We start from the raw sequence: 20,935 nt of genomic DNA on the forward strand, positions 1-20,935 counted from the left end.
TCATATATTCAGTACAGTATATTGAATTAAATAAAAACATTTATATATATCTTATCGAGACTGACCTTTTCCTAATGTCCACATTACTTGTATATGATTTCTTCACAATGTCTGTTCAAACTTTAAAGTTATCCAGTTATCAGCACTGTCAGCTATAATTCAAATTATCATATATTCAGTGTATTGAATCAAACAAATGCATATTTTATGGGGACTGTCTTTATCTTATTGTCCACATCACTTGTATGTTTTCTTCAAAAGGAAAATGTCTACTGACACTTTTTACAGATAAAAGTTATTTACAGTTCCCAGTTATTTTTGAAACTAATTTTCATTTGATCATTTAGACTTCAGCTTCTTGGCCAAAGCCAAAAGCTTATCAGTCCTCTCTTTTTTCCTTTTTCTTTCATTAGCCAGCGCCTCCTGTGTTTTTACATGCTCTAACCTGGCTCTCTTCTGCTCTCTCTCACACTCCTCTCTTGCTTTCCTTTTGCTTTGCTAAACTTGTTTTTATACCAGCATCAATTTCATGTACCTTCGCTTCATCTCGCTTGCCAATAGTATTCGGCATCTTGAGAAAAAATGCCGATTAGAGGAGCGTACTTTTGATATGCAGCTCACGAACATGTGTAAGTTTTGATAAAAGACAACGGCTGTGGGTATCTTTGTAAAAACTGTTTTGATTGGCTATTATGGTCTCGACATCGATGTTTTGACCAATAACAATGTACTAGTGCATCTCAAAAAATTAGAATATTGTGAAAAAGTTCAATATTTTCCATCAGTTATTTAAGAAAGTGAAAATGTTATACATTATAGACTCATTACACACAAACTAAAATGTTTCAAGCATTTTTCTATTCTAATTTTAATCAGTCTGGCATACAGTACAAAAACATAAAAAAAAACATCTCAAAATATTAGAATATTTCATTTCGAGTTTGAGTAAAACAGTATGAACACAGTGTATCTCTCGGTCTAGTTCAGTACACACAACCACAATCATGGGGAAGACTGCTGACTTGACTGTTGTCCAGAAGATGATCACTGATGCCCTCCACAAGGAGGGTAAGCACAAAAGGGTGGCTGGAAAAGGTGCACAAGCAACAGGGATGGCCGCAGTCTTGAGAGGATTGTCAAGAAAAGTTGATTCAAGAACTTGGGAGAGCTTCACAAGGAGTGGACTGAGGCTGGTGTCAGTGTATCAAGACCCATCACGAACAGACATCTTCAAGAAAGGGGATACAACTTTCGCATTCCTAATATCAAGCTACTCCTGAGCCAGAGACAATGTGAGAAGTGTCTTATCTGGGCTAAGGAGAGAAAGAAATGGACTGTTGCTCAGTGGTCCAAAGTCCTCTTTTCAGATGAAAGTACATTTTGCATTTAATTTGGAAATCACGGTTCTAGAGTCTGGAGGAAGAGTGGAGAGGCACAGAATCCAAGGTGTTTGAAGCCCAATGTGAAGTTTCCACAGTCTGTGATGATCTGGGGTGCCATGTCATCTGCTGGTGTTGGTCCACTGTATTTTATCAAGTCAAAAGTCAACACAGCCATCTACCAGGAGATTTTAGAGCACTTCATGCTTCCGTCTGCTGACGAGCTTTTTGGAGATGCTGATTTCCTTTTCCAGCAGGACTTAGCACCTACCCACAGTGCCAAAACTACTACCAAATGGTTTGCTGACCATGATATTACTGTGTTTGATTGGCCAGCCAACTTGCCTGACCTGAACCCCAGAGAGAATCTATGGGGTATTGTCAAGAGGAAGATTTTCTGATTTTCATGAGCTATAAGCCATAATCATCAAAATTAAAACAAAAAAGGCTTTAAATATTTCACTTTACATGTAATGAATATATGAAAGTTTACCTTTTTGAATTAAATTATGAAAAAAAGGAACTTTTTCATGGTATTCTAATTTTTTGAGATGCACTCGTAGATAACACGAATTTTACATCACATTCAACGAGACTAAAGATGGCGACTTACAAATGATGTGTAAACATCGTTGGAGTTAATCAAGTTTGAACAACATGAAGGAACATACCCCAACCCCCTGAAATTAATGAAAAAAAATTCTCAACGGATTTGGCATCAGATAAAAAGGTTGTTTTTTTTACTTAGAAAAAGCGGAAAGCCGCCGAAAAGTGGAAAACTCTCATCCCTGCATACAGGTATAAAAGAAGTGCTGCCGGGCGAGGTTTGTTTCACCTGGCAACATTTGTATCGTATTAAAATCAAACAATCGACAAGGTTTCCAGAAATGTGACGTGTGCTGGCTCACTTACTGCTGTACTCCTGCGGCGACATCTGCAGGTTGATGACGTCATTAAAGTGCTTCAGCCAATCCAGCTGTTCCACCTCGGTCTCGCAGGTGAATAGAAAACTGCGCTCGGGGGTCACTATGGTGATGCCATGTTGCCAGGAGCCATTGCTTTGGGTACTGGCTGGTAAGCCAGGACTGGCGCTGTAACCCAGATCTCTGTGACCCAGGAACACCTCGCCTTTAGCAAACGCATCCTGCCGAACACACCCACACGCCACAGCCAGGTTTTATGTCCTGAGGTACTATAAAACCTGCTTCCTGTTGAGACTAAAATGATGTCTAACAGTGAGTGAGTCACTAGGTGTAGAAGGCCTAACCCTTGTGTTCTGGACAGTATTAACACTGGAGGCCTCACTGACTCAGGTTTTACAGCAACACAATTGCAAAATACATAATAAGCCATGTCTTCCTTTTCGTTACATGTGGGAATCTTTAAAAAAAAAAAAATCTTTCATTTTACCTTATGACAGTAACCTAATGAATACAAATATAATGGTTAAATCGTGTTAAATTTTGTTACTAAAACTGGCTCAAGCAAATTGAAATGCTACAATGTTTGAGAAAATAATTTCAAATATTCTTCTCACTTCACGTTTTGCCATCAAATCGAACACAAGGAACAAAAATTCGATGACCAGTGAAGCTCGGAAAGGGACGCATTCATTACTTTCAGTAGAAATGTGCATTTATGCCGTTGTCATTTAAGTATTCCTTCAATACAATGAAAATGAGACTCTGTTCATAAATCGAAACCAAAATCATTTCTCACATGGGCCAGGCTGGTTGTATGCCCATCACATGATCCATTACTCTTATTTCATGTGATGGAAATCCACATTACCAGTGCTGACATCATTTTAATTGCATTATATTTGAATTATGTTCTACTGGCATCAACATAATTGTCCCATCTTCCACTGCGACCAGGAAGACATCATGACAGCAGGTTTTAGCAGCGTGAATATGGAAAATGTCCATTAAAGCTAGACGGCCTTTCGATTTTATAAAATCTGTGAAATTTAGTTCCGTCTCAAACGCGGTCATTCTGATATACAGTTCGGTACATAAATATTTGGACAGAGACAACATTTTTCTAATTTTGGTTCTGTACATTACCACAATGAATTTTGAACAAAACAATTTAGATGCAGTTGAAGTTCAGACTTTCAGCTTTAATTCAGTGGGTTGAACGAAATAACTGCATAAAAATGTGAGGAACTAAAGCATTTTTTAAACACAATCCCTTCATTTCAGGGGCTCAAAAGTAATTGGACAAATTAAATAATTGTAAATAACATGTTCATTTCTAATACTTGGTTGAAAACCCCTTTGTTGGCAATGACTGCCTGAAGTCTTGAACTCATGGACATCACCAGACGCTGTGTTTCCTCCTTTTTAATGCTCTGCCAGGCCTTTACTGCAGCGGTTTTCAGGTGCTGTTTGTTTGTGGGCCTTTCTGTCTGAAGTTTAGTCTTTAACAAGTGAAATGCTGCTCAACTGGGTTGAGATCAGGTGACTGGCTTGGCCATTCAAGAATATTCCACTTCTTTGCTTTAATAAACTCCTGGGTTGCTTTGGCTTTGTTTTGGGTCATTGTCCATCTGTATTATGAAACGCCGACCAATCAGTTTGGCTGGATTTGAGCACACAGTATGTCTCTGAATACCTCAGAATTCATCCGCCTGCTTCGGTCCTGTTTCACATCATCAATAAACACTAGTGACCCAGTGCCACTGGCAGCCATGCATGCCCAAGCCATCACACTGCCTCCGCCGTGTTTTACAGATGATGTGGTATGCTTTGGATCATGAGCTGTACCATGCCTTCGCCATACTTTTTTCTTTCCATCATTCTGGTAGAGGTTGATCTTGGTTTCATCTGTCCAAAGAATGTTCTTCCAGAACTGTGCTGGCTTTTTTAGATGTGTTTTAGCAAAGTCTAATCTAGCCTTTTTATTCTTGAGGCTTATGAGTGGCTCGCACCATGCAGTGAACCCTCTGTATTTACTTTCATGCAGTCTTCTCTTTATGGTAGATTTGGATATTGATATGCCTACTTCCTGGAGAGTGTTGTTCACTTGGTTGGCTGTTGTGAAGGGGTTTCTCTTCACCATGGAAATTATTCTGCGATCATCCACCACTGTTGTCTTCTGTGGGCGTCCAGGTCTTTTTGCATTGATGAGTTCACCAGTGCTTTCTTTCTTTCTCAGGATGTACCAAACTGTAGATTTTGCCACTCCTAATATTGTAGCAATTTCTCAGATGGTTTTTTTCTGTTTTCGCAGCTTAAGGATGGCTTGTTTCACCTGCATGGAGAGCTCCTTTGACCGCATGTTTTCTTCACAGCAAAATCTTCCAAATGCAAGCACCACACCTCAAATCAACTCCAGGCCTTTTATCTGCTTAATTGAGAATGACATAACAAAGGAATTGCCCACACCTACCCATGAAATAGTCTTTGAGTCAATGGTCCAATTACTTTTGGTCCCTTTAAAAACAGGGTGGCACATGTTAAGGAGTTGAAACTCCTAAACCTTTCATCCAATTTTAATGTGGATACCCTCAAATGAAAGCTGAAAGTCTGGACTTTATGTCCATTATATAACTATAACTTGAATATGTTTCAGTAAACAGGTAAAAAAAAAAAATTTGTGTCAGTGTCCAAATATATATGGACCTAACTGTACATGTTATTTACCAGCTGGGAGGTGCGTATCGTGAAATACTGTGACCAAGGTCTTGAAAGTACTGAGCGAGGCTCTCTGGGCCGAGGTCAGTATTCAAGGCCGAGGTCACGGTATTTCACCATACGGACCGACCTTAAGCTGGTAAATAATATATTAATTTTTTTCTTTACCAAATTCTAACAGAAAACGAGAGCGCCCGAAAGGGAAAACCGAGCCGAGCCGGCATTTTGAATCCTCATTCACGGCTGTAATGCAAATTGCTTCCTCCTCGGTATACAAGTGCACTTCCATGGCAGGAAAAAAAACTACATTTTGCTGCCTATGTAGTTCCCTATTTATACAAATAGGAGTCATTCAGGATTCAGCCATGTTTTTGCTCGGCGTTAGCAACAGTTAGAGGTTTTTAGCTTTCTCCTGAACTGTTTTCTTGTATTTCTTCTTCCTCAGGGTAGTAAAATTCGCTTTCGCTGTGAACACTGTCGTTATCGCTATCCATGCTGTAACATTAATGCTATTCTCCTGAGAAATGCGAAAATAAATGTTGACAAAAATTGCTACTATGTTTGTTGTCGTGAACGAACGAGTCACCAGAGGTCCGTATCTGGGGTCTGTACCATAGGATACGGACCCGCTCGCCAGCCAATCAGAGCGTGGGATTTGATGAAAACTGGACTGCGAAAAAAATATGTTTATTTGTATAATATCTCACAAAATATCAAGTCATTCTGTTCTGTGTTTGGGAAGTTATTCAGACCCCGTCCACACGTAGCCGGGTATGTGCTAAATCGAAGATATTTTTCTACGTCATCCACATGAAAACACATCAAAAACGAATATTTAAAAAAACTCCGGGCAAAGTGAAGATTTTTGAAAACTCCGTGTATGCCTTTTCGTGTAGACAGAGATAACCGGAGTTTTGCATTTTAGAACGTCACAATCTGCGCCAAAAAAATGACAACAAATCTGCCCTGACGTCAAACGTGCGACCTTTGTTTACTGCAGAAGCCAGATTAAGCATGGACTTAAGCTAGCCGCATACTACGGCGATCCACGCGGTACCGAACCGACCCATTTCAGAGCCGACTCCCGACAGGGCACGCACATATCCCCGACTGTTGACGAGTGCAGTCGCGATTGAAGCAACACGTGACAACTTAATAGCTTTGTGATTGGCTATTGGATATAGTTGCTGTTAAATCCATCACTTGAAGATGCTACAGGCTGAATTATAAATGACACAACACGGAATATGTAGCGCACTATCTAGGCTGCATGAGCTATTATTCCCAACCTTAAATAGTGCACTTATATAGGGGAGTTAAAGCGATTTGGAATTCAGCCACACAACTTGAGCAGAGTGGCTTTCCAGCCCACTGTGTCTATGGATAAAGCTTCAGTCTATGGAATTACAGTATATACCTGCATTAGGTGCTACCAACACGTATTTCTCGCGCTAGAAATTGTGTTTAATGATGTCACGTGTTATATGCGAAAGATATGATTGGCTATTGCTAGCAACTCTCGCCGATCAGTCTGGCTCCCGATTAGTTTTTCGAATCGGCTGTGAGATGAGTCGGTACCATCGAAAACTAGTCTTTACGCCTGACTCGCGACTTCAGTTGGCTCGGTACGCTGAAAATCGGCGTAGTGTGCGGCTAGCTAAAGAGTAATGGATCGGAGTAGTGCCTTGAAAGCGTTAATTATTGTGCAGGTGCTATTTACTTGTTTAATTTTAGAAGCCCAACTACTGCTCCAAGAGCACAGGCGATGTGATTAGGGGGTAGGATTTGGGGAAATAATGCCATCTACAGGTTTGGAATGCTTATGAATGTGATTGAAAACGCAGATGTTCGGTTATGTGTGGAAGGGATTTTTTTCGAAGACGAGGTGGTGTGGATAAAACATTTTTATAAACGGAGGGGGGGGGGGAATGTTCGGTTTTAAAAATACCTGGCTACGTGTGTACATGGCATTAATTTGAGCGGATTCCTGAGCAAATAATGTGCATGAAATCGCTCACAGAGGAAGTCCGTGTGTGCGCGTGCGCGCAAGTTTACCTTTGACCGTGCACTAGGGCTGTGCGATGTCCCCTTAATTGGCATCGACGATGTTTACAGTGCAAACATCGTGATGGACGATGATATCGTGGGCGGGGGGGGGGGGTTAATACTACGTTATTAAATATATTATTATTATTATTATTAAAAGTATTAGATACTCATCCGAGGCTTTGGCACGTAAAGGAAAAAAAAAGCGCTAGGTGATGTGGAATATTTGGCCTTGACAACGGATATGTGGTCCAGCTGCAACATGATGCCCTATATGTCAGCTACCGTATATTATGTGGACCGAGAGTGGGCAATGCAGTCCAAATGCCTGCAGACGAGTTTCATGCCAGAGACACATTCAGCGGACCATTTAGAAGACGCATTGCGCGAGACACTTGCCGAATGGAAAATAGAGGAGAAAAAGATCGCCTGCAACAACGGGGCGAATATTGTCGCAGCCATCAGGCAATTGAAATGGCCGTGGTTAAGTTGTTTTGGGCACAATTTGAACCTGGCCATAACCAACTCGCTTGCGCAACAGAGGGCCAGTACAGACCGAGCGTTTGGAGTTTGCCGAGCAGTCAACACTGCGTTTGCGCACAGCTGGCTTCGGAGAAATGAGCTGCGCAAAGCGCAGGTGGAAATGAACCTCCCCGAGCACTCACTGATCACGGCAAGATATTAATCTGCTCTAACAATGAAAGACTAGTATTCAAATAATGAGAAGAAACTACACTTAAGCTATTACTCATTGTTTATTTACACCATATCAATTGAAGATGCGTTTCGGCCTTTAGTGCGCACTTGAACGCACTAATTTTTCCAATTTATTAGTGTTTGAATTATTGCGCCAGCTTTTAAAATCATGATTTAATATTGTTTTTTTTAACTGTCTTTACATTTATCAGAATCACCTTCATTCTTCCATTTGGTTTGACATTATGGCTTAGAGTGGACCATTTTGTGTCTGAAAGTAGGCCTGTTTACCAGATTAAAGTTATTTGACTTCTGCCGAAGTCTGCGCTTCACTGCCGTTTGATAAGGTGCAATATTTCCTGACTGAAGTCGTTAATAGTGGCTATTTGTTTGAACAACATGACAAATTTTACATTAAAAGTATAGTGTAGGCTAAAAAATGAAGTCGAAATTTATTATTAGTAGCATACTGTATTTGTGTAACCACATTCACTAGCACGTCCCTGCACCATAGCCTACGTGAACAAGCGGTAACAGGATATTACTTTATAATGATTTATATAATTATGTATTTATATATGTTATATAATATATTTATATATTAAACAAAACTAACTAACTAAACTAACAAAAAACTAACTTTTTAGGTTAAATAGGCCCAGATGATACCGTATATGCATGTTTATGACAGGAGGGGGCGTGGTATCACGATGGTGGCTCTCCATCGTGATGGATGACCACCATCGTCGATGGACGATGGCATCGTCTATCGGCACAGCCCTACCGTGCACTGACAGTTCCATCACTCTGTCGCTAAACGAACAGCTGATCACACCGAGGTGCTCGCTGAGCGCCGATATTTATTAGTTTGGTCCTGCGTTTCCTTTCCTTTGTATATAACATAACGTCTTTTCTTCTCACTTTCTGTTACTGTCGTCGGTCTTTCACGTTTCATTCGCACGCTCACGTCTGCCATTTTTCTCTCCTGTTTCAAATTTGTATCCCACAACGCCTTGCATGAACGGAGAAAGCCCGCCACGTGATGCATGATGTGGTATCTTGAATTGGGTCATGGTGAAGCAGGGAAAAAAAAAAAACAGAATTTAGGGCTACGTGGCCTTAAATTCATTACTTGTTCTATTAATAAAATTGGAAGTCTGCGATTCGAATTCAGTAGCTTTCGGTCCACTAAACAAAAATAATTACACTACCGTTCAAAAGTTTGGGGTCGCTTTGAAATGTCCTTATTTTTGAAAGAAAAGCACTGTTCTTTTCAATGAAGATCACTTTAAACTAATCAGAAATCCACTCTATCCATTGCTAATGTGCTAAATGACTATTCTAGCTGCAAATGTCTGGTTTTTGGTGCAATATCTCCATAGGTGTATAGAGGCCCATTTCCAGCAACTCTCACTCCAGTGTTCTAATGGTACAATGTGTTTGCTCATTGCCTCAGAAGGCTAATGGAGGATTAGAAAACCCTTGTACAATCATGTTAGCACAGCTGAAAACAGTTGAGCTCTTTAGAGAAGCTATAAAACTGACCTTCCTTTGAGCAGATTGAGTTTCTGGAGCATCACATTTGTGGGGTCGATTAAATGCTCAAAATGGCCAGAAAAATGTCTCGACTATATTTTCTATTCATTTTACAACTTATGGTGGGAAATAAAAGTGTGACTTTTCATGGAAAACACAAAATTGTCTGGGTGACCCCAAACTTTTGAACGGTAGTGTAGGTGTCGGGGAAAATACGCTTTATGATCCAACCCTGAAAAACCTGAAAGGCAGTCTAGCTTTAAGAGTGCACAGATGACACATCTGCAGAGTTCAAGATGTCACAACTGGTTTTCTCGCAGCCTGTGTGAATGGATCAGTTTTATCAGTTAACACATTGTACCAGACAGTTCACGTCAGGAAATTTTAACATAGGAGGAAGCACTGAGGCAGCTAAAAAGAAAAGAAACCAGTTCTACCAGAGGATCCTTGAAGTACATTAATCTCCTGTGGTCCAGGGTGAACCAGCGCTTCTTAAAACCCTCTGTTTGCTGTGAAGGAAATGAGAGACAGATAAAGACAGGTAGAGAAAGAGAAATGAAGCAAGGAGACCATTAATTACAACTGAATTTACCAAAACGATTCTTGTCCGAGACGTCTAGCACAGGAGAGCAGTATATTTGGATTCATGAACTGGGGTGGGTTTCCCGGAAGCCTCTTAAGGCCAAGAGAATCTGAAATTACCTCTTGAGATCCATCGTCAGGCTAACGTGGTTTTCCCGAACAACATCGTAGCCCAAGTAGTCCTCGGAACTTACGACGGACTTGGGCCACTCGTGCAAAACAAAGAGCGACTCGCTCACCGCCGAATACGCGTGCGCGTCCGAGGGACTGTCGCAGTCAATGGCGGAAACTGGTGTTGAATCTGCTGATGGTCTTAAATTAGTTTTCTTGTACATTGCAAGTACATAGAGTTAATGATTAAAGAAATACACGCAAAACATTCTGAATATATTTCAATGTGTTATGGAATTATGGATGGATATCGGAATGTCACGTTTATATCGCTACATTTTAAATCAAACTTAGCTCCATGAGGGGAGTGATTAACAGATTTAGTGTCATAAATGAGACGTTTCTGCACCTCTAATATCGTGTGTGCACGCACAGAGAGAGAGAGAGAGAGAGAGCTTTTGATCTGTGCGTCATGTGGACCTAAAGAGGTTGAACTGACACGTCAATTCAACCTCCTGAGGGGTTTATATATAATGCTTCCAGATGATGCGTTATTTACCAGCTGGGAGGTCCGTATCGTGAAATACCGTGACCGAGGTCTTGAAAGTACCGAGCGAGGCTCTCTGGGCCGAGGTCAGTATTCAAGGCCGAGGTCACGGTATTTCACCATACGGACCGACCTTAAGCTGGTAAATAATATATTTATTTTTCTCTTTACCAAATTCTAACAGAAAACAAGAGCGCCCGAAAGGGAAAACCGAGCCGAACCGCCATTTTGAATCCTCATTCACGGCTGTAATGCAAATGGCTTCCTCCTCGGTATACAAGTGCACTTCCATGGCAGGAAAAAAACTACATTTTGTCGCCTATGTAGTCCCCTATTTATACAAATAGGAGTCATTCAGGATTCAGCCATGTTTTTGCTCGGCGTTAGCAACAGTTACAGGTTTTTAAATCAAATTTAGCTCCATTAGGCGAGTGATTAACAAATTTAGTGTTATAAATGAGACGTTTCTGCACCTCTAATATCGTGTGTGCATGCACAGAGAGAGAGAGAGAGAGAGAGAGAGAGAGAGCTTTTGATCTGTGTGTCATGTGGACCTAAAGAGGTTGAATTGACATGTCAATTCAACCTCCTGAGGGGTTTATATATTAATCAATTACCACATTTTATATATAATGCTTCCCGATGATACATTATTTACCAGCTGGGAGGTCCGTATCGTGAAATACCGTGACCGAGGTCTTGAACGTGTTGGCCAAGGCCCTCTGGGCCGAGGTCACGGTATTTCACCATACAGGCCGACCTTAAACTGGTAAATAATATATTTTTTTCTTTACAGAAAACGAGAGCGCCCGAAAGGGAAAGCCGAGCCGCCATTTTGAATCCTCATTCACGGCTGTAATGCAAATGGCTTCCTCCTCGGTATACAAGTGCACTTCCATGGCAGAAAAAAAACTACATTTTGCTGCCTATGTAGTCCCCTGTTTATACAAATAGGAGTCATTCAGGATTCAGCCATGTTTTTGCTCGGCGTTAGCAACAGTTAGAGGTTTTTAGCTTTCTCCTGAAATGTTTTCTTTTATTTCTTCTTCCTCAGGGTCGTAAAACTCGCTTTCGCTGTCAAGACTGCCGTTATCGCTATCCATGCTGTAAAATTAACGCTATTCTCCTGAGAAATGCTGGCAAACATTTATAAGATTTTTGATTATCTAATAAATAAATCTTATAAAAAAGAGAAGTGCTGACAAAAAAATTCTACTATGTTTGTTATTGTTGTGAACGAGCGAGTCGACAGAGGTCCGTAACTGGGGTCCGTACTGTAGGATACGGACCCGCTCGCCAGCCAATCAGAGCGCAGGATTTGATGGAAACCGCACCGCGAAAAAAAAAATTATCTTATTTTAAACACTTTACATTATTTCATGAGATTCTGGTTAAAAACGAGCGCCATGTGACCTTATCGACTGGATTTAGCAACTACTAATGCCTTCAGCAATGACAGTACGATTGCCTTTAGCGACTACTAATGCCTGTATCGGGGTGCAAAGACGCTCTTCATCCTGTTGCTCTTTCGACTCCTTCTGACGAGTGAGTTCGGGAAAACCGCGTACAGAGACGACGTTCGTTGCTTAAGAGAGTCTCTCAACTCTCTCTCTTTACCTTGAAAGGGCGACGTTATCAGGAAACCCACTCCTGATCGTTTGGCTGATTCATCAAGACGGCGGCACAAAACCTGATTTTATCTCTTTGTAGCTTTTACTCCTTATTTTTGAATACAATCGATTGAGCCGTCACAGACTCCACGCCTCATCCCCCTCACGTTACTTTGTTACCTGACTGTGCTCACCTGTTCTGTGTTAGTGTGTTCTTCTTCTTCTAATAAGACCACAAACGCTAAAATCTCGTCACGTGTGTGTTCCCACAATCTTTATTCATGGGAATCTTGCTCAGCATTAAATCCTGACTGCAGCTTTAGGATCTGGTTCCACCGGTTTGTTTCGTTATCATGAGCAAACTGTCAGTGATTTGCAAACCCTTCCTGCAAGTATGACGCTGGGGTATGAAAACGTCTACCGGCATGGAATAATTATATTAAAAAAAATAAAAATAAAAAAATCTATTAACATGTATGCATTTGATGTTTTAAAGTAAAACACAGCATGTTGAAGAAAATGTCATCCGAGACACATGAGAATGATTCAGAATGGGTCATGTTTTCCAGACCAAAGAGAAAACTCGAGCACCTGGAGGGGTCACGAGGATGAGAAACCCCTCAGAGGATGGAACCGGAGCTCAGGTTCGAACCCTCGAGAAGTCTGTATAAGCCTTTGCACTGAACATGTCGACAAGAACGCATGGTGAGTAATTAGTGTGCGAGCTTACCCGTGGTCCGGTCTTCTCCATGTAGCCCTCTTTCAGGAAGTTCCGCGTCAGTTTGGGTTTTAACTGAAGAAAGAGCACAACACGGGGCCTTTCGCTTAGATGGGAGTCGAGTTCAAAACGTGCTTGCCAACATTAGAGCTCTGCTACTGGTTAGAACCGAGATGAAATCTGGCTGTTGTGCATGCATCCTGCCTGCCTGCCTGCCTGAAATGCTGACAGTCCGACAAGTTTCCAGTTATTGGAATATTACACAGTTGCATGGAAGCCACTACAGCACGTTTTAAATATTGCTTCTTTTTCAAAGTCATGTTTCTTTGCTACACAGAAACCCTACTCATCAATAAACAACTCTGGTGCCTTTTTTTTTTTTAAATCTTACCATAATATGAAATGCATCTGTGGTATTTGGAACCACACAATAGCAGAGTCAAGAGTCTAACCTATTAACAGGAACTGAAAAGAAGAAGAAGAAGAAGGAGTGTACACACAGTAGATGTGTGCGTGTGTGGGGTGTGTGTGTGTGTGAGAGAGAGAGAGCGAGCGAGAGCAAGCGCTCTAACTACATTATTAACCCCCTAAACTCCCAGGAACCATCGTCAGATCCGAGCTTACATTCCTTCCTCTCATAAGGGGTGTTCACACGGCACATATTTGCATCGATGCTGCACCGATGTATTTTGTTGCGATATATCTTACACCGGTGTAAATTTTGTGGCGCGTTCACACGTCACAAACCTGCTTACTAGAGAGAAGCGCGTTAGCACCGGTGCAGCCCCGCTTGCGCTCACACGGCAGTTTTTGCGACCGTGCTATACGATAGTAATAATGCGGAAATGAAATATTTCACGCATGCGTGAAAATGTACTTCCTTTTCCCGGTTGTCATGGCATCACCAAGCGCCGGGAAAACAACGTGGATGAAGACACCAGTGTTGCCAGATACTGCTGACGTTTTCCAGCCCAAAATATGTTCAAATCCGCTAAAATGCACTTAAAACCGCCCAATCTGGCAACACTGGAAGACACGCAGTTCTGTTGTTGTTGTTGTTGATATTCGCCATTTTGGAAGCGCAAAATACCAGGATGCAAATTATGCAATGCCCGTATGTAATCAACTCTCCTCACGCGTAGTGAGTCTACCCCTGTAGCGTTCAGACGTCCCATTTTATATCGGTGCTGCCCCGCAAACTAGCATTTACTCCGGAGTAAATTTCTTAAACCACCTCTCGAGCAGGGTTAGATTTGCACCGGTTTAAGCAGCTTTCAGGGGCTACACCGGTATAACTTTGTACCGTGTGAACGCTCTACCGGGGCAGCCCCGGTGCTACACCGCAGTAAAAGTTGCCGTGTGAACACCCCTATAATGAGATAAACGCCTTTCCGATTCGTGGCACTGTAACGGCTGAAACATTTAAGAGTTACTCAAGAGCGTGACTCTAATAAGCAGAGACATGACGGTGTGAACATCCTGCATTTACTCACTTCAAGATCGGAAGACCCAGGGAAAGCAACTTTCAGGTAGTGTAGCTGGACGGCTCGAATCGAGTTAAACCAGTCCACTATTTCCTGACAGAGAGACACACACAGAACATGATTACATATCAAGACGAGATCGAATACACTGAACAGTAAAGCACAGTTTTGTCACTGTCGAGTGGAAAACAATGAGGTGCTGTAATGAAGCCTGAAGTGGCATATATTCCTGCAAACCCTGCAGTGTCTGATACCACAGAAATTTGGAAACGCTTGCTTTTTTTTTTTAAATTAAACAACAACAGGTTTATACACGTTTGCCTGGTTATACTCATGTTAATACTGCAGAATGTCCTGGAAACAAATTCCCATTATTACTTAATCATAACGCCGATAAACATTTACTCCTTCATGATATTGTATTCACAATAGAACATAGACAACATATCAAATGTCGAAAGTGAGACATTTTGAAATTTCATGCCAAATATTGGCTCATTTGAAATTTCATGACAGCAACACATCTCAAAAAAGTTGGGACAGGGGCAATAAGAGGTTGGAAAAGTTAAAGGTACAAAAAAGGAACAGCTGGAGGACCAAATTGCAACTCATTAGGTCAATTGGCAATAGGTCATTAACATGACTGGGTATAAAAAGAGCATCTTGGAGTGGCAGCGGCTCTCAGAAGTAAAGATGGGAAGAGGATCACCAATCCCCCTAATTCTGCACCGACAAATAAGTGGAGCAATATCAGAAAGGAGTTCGACAGTGTAAAATTGCAAAGAGTTTGAACAGATCATCATCTACAGTGCATAATATCATCAAAAGATTCAGAGAATCTGGAAGAATCTCTGTGCGTAAGGGTCAAGGCCGGAAAACCATACTGGGTGCCCGTGATCTTCGGGCCCTTAGATGGCACTGTATCACATACAGGCATGCTTCTGTATTGGAAATCATAAAATGGGCTCAGGAATATTTCCAGAGAACATTATCTGTGAACACAATTCACCGTGCCATCCGCCGTTGCCAACTAAAACTCGATAGTTCAAAGAAGAAGCCGTATCTAAACACGATCCAGAAGCGCAGACGTCTTCTCTGGGCCTAGTAGCCTACAGTTTAGCCTCTTTTTTTACTTCTATGAAAAGTGTTCACGGAAATGAGACTGAAATGACCTCTATTTAAATGTGAAAAACAAAAGCCTCTAATTTTAAACAGAATTTTGAAATAAATACGCTTTATATGAATGAACATTTGGTCTTCAAAAAACTTTTTCCCCAAAGATGAACTTGGAAAAGGGGGGGGTCGTCTTACATTCAGGGTCGTCTTATATTCGGGCCAATACGGTACGAGGAGAAATGACTCTCTCACTTTGGGGGTTTCCTGGTCTAAAAATAGACCGACACGTGGTACACAAGAAGGGGAACCTGCCGATGACATCACGTTTCACTACTGCGCGGAAATTAAAAGGGTAGGTGACTTTGGTCGCAAAATTAATATACTTGTCGTTGTCAAAAAATTATGTTTGATATATCATTTTGAAGCTAAAAGATTTCTCTGTCTAGTCATGTTGTCATAAAATATATTGTATTTTATGCCAAAGAATACATCCAATGGTGGAATGGCACTTTAAGTGCCAAAAAACCCTAAACAGGAAGAAAATGGCGGAACGTGCTGCTCAAACAACTGAGGACGAAGTCAAAACTCGACTCGAAAACAAAACCCCAAAACATACAAAACCCTGAACAAAATGTGGAATGAAAGTATTTCATGGCAAGAACTTTTTTCCAACAATTATTATTCTAGAATTTTTCACAAATTGCTCCTGTCATTTTGCAAGTTTGTTTACATTCTAAGCAGAAATGATTTTGTTGGATGTTTTGTATAAAAAGTTTTCATTGATCGAATTTGCAAAAAATAAAAATGCCCCGTTTCTCAAAATCCAGTGTACGGAAGCCGAGAGAGGCCCTTCATATAATCCTTTTTTTTTTTTTTTATTCACCTTGTTATTCCGAGATAACGACATAATTAATTCAGGATCTCGAGAAAACAACACAACTAATTCGAGATCTCAAGAAAACAAAACCGTTATTCCGAGATCTTGAGAAAACAAAACAATTATTTCATGATCTCGAGTAAACAGCTGAGAAATGGTTCATTCAGGTGCGCTAAGAGACTTGTGATATGCTGACTTTGGGGCTATTTCTCATTCTGTATAGACGCAACTTTGGTCATTAGAATGTCTGGAATAACCGATCACCTAATAAGGCAATATTTATCCTGAATTAATTATGTCGTTATCTCGGAATACCGGTTTTGTTTTCTCGAGATCTCGAATTAGTTGTGTTGTTTTCTCGACATCCTGAATTAATTATGTCGTTATCTCGGGAAAACAAGGTGAATAAAAAAAAGATTATATGAAGGGCCTCTCGCGGCTTCCGTACCAGTGAATGTGGATAGAATAAAACAATTATTCCACTCAATCTCGTCGCACAGGGCTTGTAGCCGACTCGGTGCTATGCGCTCATGTACGACTCGATTTTGTGGAATAACTTAATTATAACAACATGATACAACTATCCAAGGTAAATAAATAAATAAATAAATAAATAAATAAAAATGATCAACTTTGACCCCATACTGTCATTGACCATTTTCCCATTCCAGCGTGCCCAGTCACGTTTTATTCCTTACGTTAGTTTTATTTTCAACTTCATACACGGTTTTGAGCTCGCAAGATGCAGCCACATCACGATAAGTCCGTTTCCTCGACATGTACAGCTTCAGTCAGATTGAAATGTATTCGAGTACGAACCTTGCTATTGTCGTGGTAGACGAAGATGTTGCGCGTGTTGTAGTCTTTCAGGTAAGTGATCTGGAGGCCGTTCGGGTTGCCGATCTTCTCTGGCTGGAATGAGGCGTTGATGGTGTCCACCTTTATTACAGCTTTCGGTTCTTTGGCCTGCGTGAAGGCAAAACAAGAGAACGCTCACAACTACTCACAAGCTTGCATACTCTCGGACGAAAACGCTTCATGTGTCCGGTTGTGAAACACGCACAGAAGATTAAACCTCTTTAGGACAAAATGAAGAAGAAGAAAGAGACATCGAGTGTATACTCACCCTTCGCGGGCCTTCAAACATTCCTACTTTCTCCCTTTCTAACCATGCTATACAGGAAAGATTTTCAAGGCATGTAATGATACACTGCGTGGAAATAAATCACGATGCAAATTTATGATTCAAATTGATTCAATAAAAAATGAATCGTGATTATCATCAGGCTGCGTAATCTCCGTTCCTCCTGTGATTGTGCTGTTTAGACAGGAAAATGCCACGATAATGTACAATAGTGCGAATGCACATTACTTCACCTTAGGTGGAAGTAACCCAGCTCGAATGACACACAGATTTAAAATGGGAAAGAGTTGTTGTGTGACTGACTGTACAAATAGATTTACAAAGAAATCTGAGCTCTCTTTTTACAGACAGCTGAATGCTAAAGAACAGAGAAGCGAACAGAGGAAGAGGTAAATTCTTATACAAGTTTATTAAGAAAAGGCCTACTTATTATTAACTATTTTCATTTTGAATGAAAGGGATATTTTAGGGAATACACCATTTTATTTTTTTCACGGTCCGGTTTCCATCAAATCCTGCGCTCTGATTGGCTGGCGAGCGGGTCCGTATCCTACGGTACGGACTCCAGTTACGGACCTCTGTCGACTTGCTCGTTCACAACAACAACAAACATAGCAGAAATTTTTGTCAACATTTATCTTTTTTATAAGATTTATTTATAAGATTATCAGAAATTTTATACATTTTTGCCAGCATTTCTCAGCCTAATAGCATTAATTTTACAGCATGGATGGCGATAACGGCAGTCTTCACAGTGAAAGCGAGTTCTACTACCCTGAGGAAGAAGAAATAAAAGAAAACATTTCAGGAGAAAGCTAAAAACCTCTAACTGTTGTTAACGCCGAGCAAAAACATGGCTGAATCCTGAATGACTCAATTTTGAATAAATAAGGGACTACATAGGCGGCAAAATGTAGTTGTTTTCCTGCCATGGAAGTGCACTTGTATACCGAGGAGGAAGCAATTTGCATTACAGCCGTGAATGAAGATTCAAAATGGCGGCTCGGCTCGGTTTTCCCTTTCGGGCGCTCTCGTTTTCTGTTAGAATTTGGTAAAGAGAAAAATAAATATATTATTTACCAGCTTAAGGTCGGTCCGTATGGTGAAATACCGTGACCTCGGCCTTAAATACTGACCTCGGCCCAGAGAGCCTCGCTCAGTACTTTCAAGACCTCGGTCATGGTATTTCACCATAGGGACCTCCCAGCTGGTAAATAACGTATCATCTGGAAGCATTATATATATAAAATGTGGTAATTTATTAATATATAAACCCCTCAGGAGGTTGAATTGATGTGTCAATTCAACCTCTTTAGGTCCACATGACGCACAGATCAAAAGCTCTCTCTCTCTGTGCGTGCACACACGATATTAGAGGTGCAGAAACGTCTCATTTATAACACTAAATTTGTTAAATCACTCGCCTAATGGAGCTAAATTTGATTTAAAAACCTGTAACTGTTGCTAACGCCGAGCAAAAACATGGCTGAATCCTGATTGACTCCTATTTGTATAAATAGGGGACTACATAGGCAGCAAAATGTAGTTTTTTTCCTGCCATGGAAGTGCACTTGTATACCGAGGAGGAAGCCATTTGCATTACAGCCGTGAATGAGGATTCAAAATGGCGGCTCGGCTCGGTTTTCCCTTTCGGGCGCTCTTGTTTTTAAATACGGCCTTAAATACTGACCTCGGCCCAGAGGGCCTCGCTCAGTACTTTCAAGACCTCGGTCACGGTATTTCACCATACGGACCTCCCAGCTGGGAAATAACATATATACACACACATATACATGTGTATGTGTGTGTGTGTGTATATATATGTATGTATGTATATTATACACACATATATACACAGTACCATTCAAAATTTTGGGGTCACTTTGAAATGTCCTTATTTTTGAAAGAAAAGCACTGTTCTTTTCAATGAAGATCACTTTAAACTAATCAGAAATCCACTCTATACATTGCTAATGTGGTAAATGACTATTCTAGCTGCAAATGTCTGGGTTTTGGTGCAATATCTCCATAGGTGTATAGAGGCCCATTTCCAGCAACTCTCACTCCAGTGTTCTAATGGTACAATGTGTTTGCTCATTGCCTCAGAAGGCTAATGGATGATTAGAAAACCCTTGTACAATCATGTTAGCACAGCTGAAAACAGTTGAGCTCTTTAGAGAAGCTATAAAACTGACCTTCCTTTGAGCAGATTGAGTTTCTGGAGCATCACATTTGTGGGGTCGATTAAATGCTCAAAATGGCCAGAAAAATGTCTTGACTATATTTTCTATTCATTTTACAACTTATGGTGGTAAATAAAAGTGTGACTTTTCATGGAAAACACTAAATTGTCTGGGTGACCCCTTTTGAACGGTTATATGTGTGTGTGTGTGTGTATATATGTATGTATGTATATATATATATATATATATATATATATATATATATATATATATATATATATATATATATAAATAAAATATAGGGCGGCATGGTGGTGTAGTGGTTAGCGCTGTCACCTCACAGCAAGAAGGTCCGGGTTCGAGCCCCGTGGCCGGCGAGGGCCTTTCTGTGTGGAGTTTGCATGTTCTCCCCGTGTCCACGTGGGTTTCCTCCGGGTGCTCCGGTTTCCCCCACAGTCCAAAGACATGCAGGTTAGGTTAACTGGTGACTCTAAATTGACCGTAGGTGTGAATGTGAGTGTGAATGGTTGTCTGTGTCTATGTGTCAGCCCTGTGATGACCTGACGACTTGTCCAGGGTGTACCCCGCCTTTCGCCCATAGTCAGCTGGGATAGACTCCAGCTTGCCTGCGACCCTGTAGAAGGATAAAGCGGCTTGAGATGAGATGAGATATATATATATATATATATATATATATATATATATATATTTTTTTTTTTTTTTTTTACTCGAACCTTTACAAATGTGGGAAAATAAATAGTTAATTTTTAAGAAAATAAAACAAGTTGGGGTTTTTTTTAGGTTTTTAATTCCACAGCACTGTTGAATTCTTGATTCTGATCATGTTGATAGCAATAATTTTCTATAACACTGGTTCAGACAGCACTTCCGGTATATTAATGCGCCCATTCTAATGTGTTATTGATAACATGGTAACTCAAACAAGAGAGTGCTCGGAGCACAATATCCCCCGCTGGCAACTCAGCCATAACTCTGGTAAAATGCGACTGAATTGAACAAAATTGCAATAATGCGTATTACAATAATGACATATCACAAAGAATCCTGTCAAGTTTCGTGAAATTCCTCCAAAAGTTGTGAGAGGAGTTGATTTCAGAAGGCGAGTACCCTTCCTGGGAAGGACGGACGGACATCGCCACGACATAATCCCCCTTCGGGCCTTTTGGCGAGCGGGGGATAAAAATTGTGAGGGAAGTTGATTTCAGAAAGCAAGCACACCTTGATGAAACTGCCAAAGTTTGTTAATA

General features: G+C 40.8%; 1 protein-coding gene across 2 annotated transcripts in view; it reads right to left on the bottom strand.

The window, feature by feature from the left end:
- zgc:92360 (uncharacterized protein LOC436988 homolog) overlaps positions 1–20,935 on the bottom strand; it is an 88,530-nt gene that overhangs the window by 5,533 nt on the left and 62,062 nt on the right. The window contains exons 6-10 of one of the 2 annotated variants that reach the window (XM_060918815.1): positions 17,160–17,306; positions 14,357–14,440; positions 12,876–12,938; positions 9,733–9,804; positions 2,292–2,523 (exon numbers count right to left, since the gene is read on the bottom strand). In XM_060918815.1, the coding sequence (XP_060774798.1) occupies positions 2,292–2,523; positions 9,733–9,804; positions 12,876–12,938; positions 14,357–14,440; positions 17,160–17,306 (598 nt within the window). The remainder of the gene's footprint in view (positions 1–2,291; positions 2,524–9,732; positions 9,805–12,875; positions 12,939–14,356; positions 14,441–17,159; positions 17,307–20,935) is intronic. The other variant, XM_060918814.1, reaches the window with a different exon arrangement.

This window comes from Neoarius graeffei, chromosome 4, assembly GCF_027579695.1.
Source record: "Neoarius graeffei isolate fNeoGra1 chromosome 4, fNeoGra1.pri, whole genome shotgun sequence".
NCBI classification, from domain to species: Eukaryota; Metazoa; Chordata; class Actinopteri; order Siluriformes; family Ariidae; genus Neoarius; species Neoarius graeffei.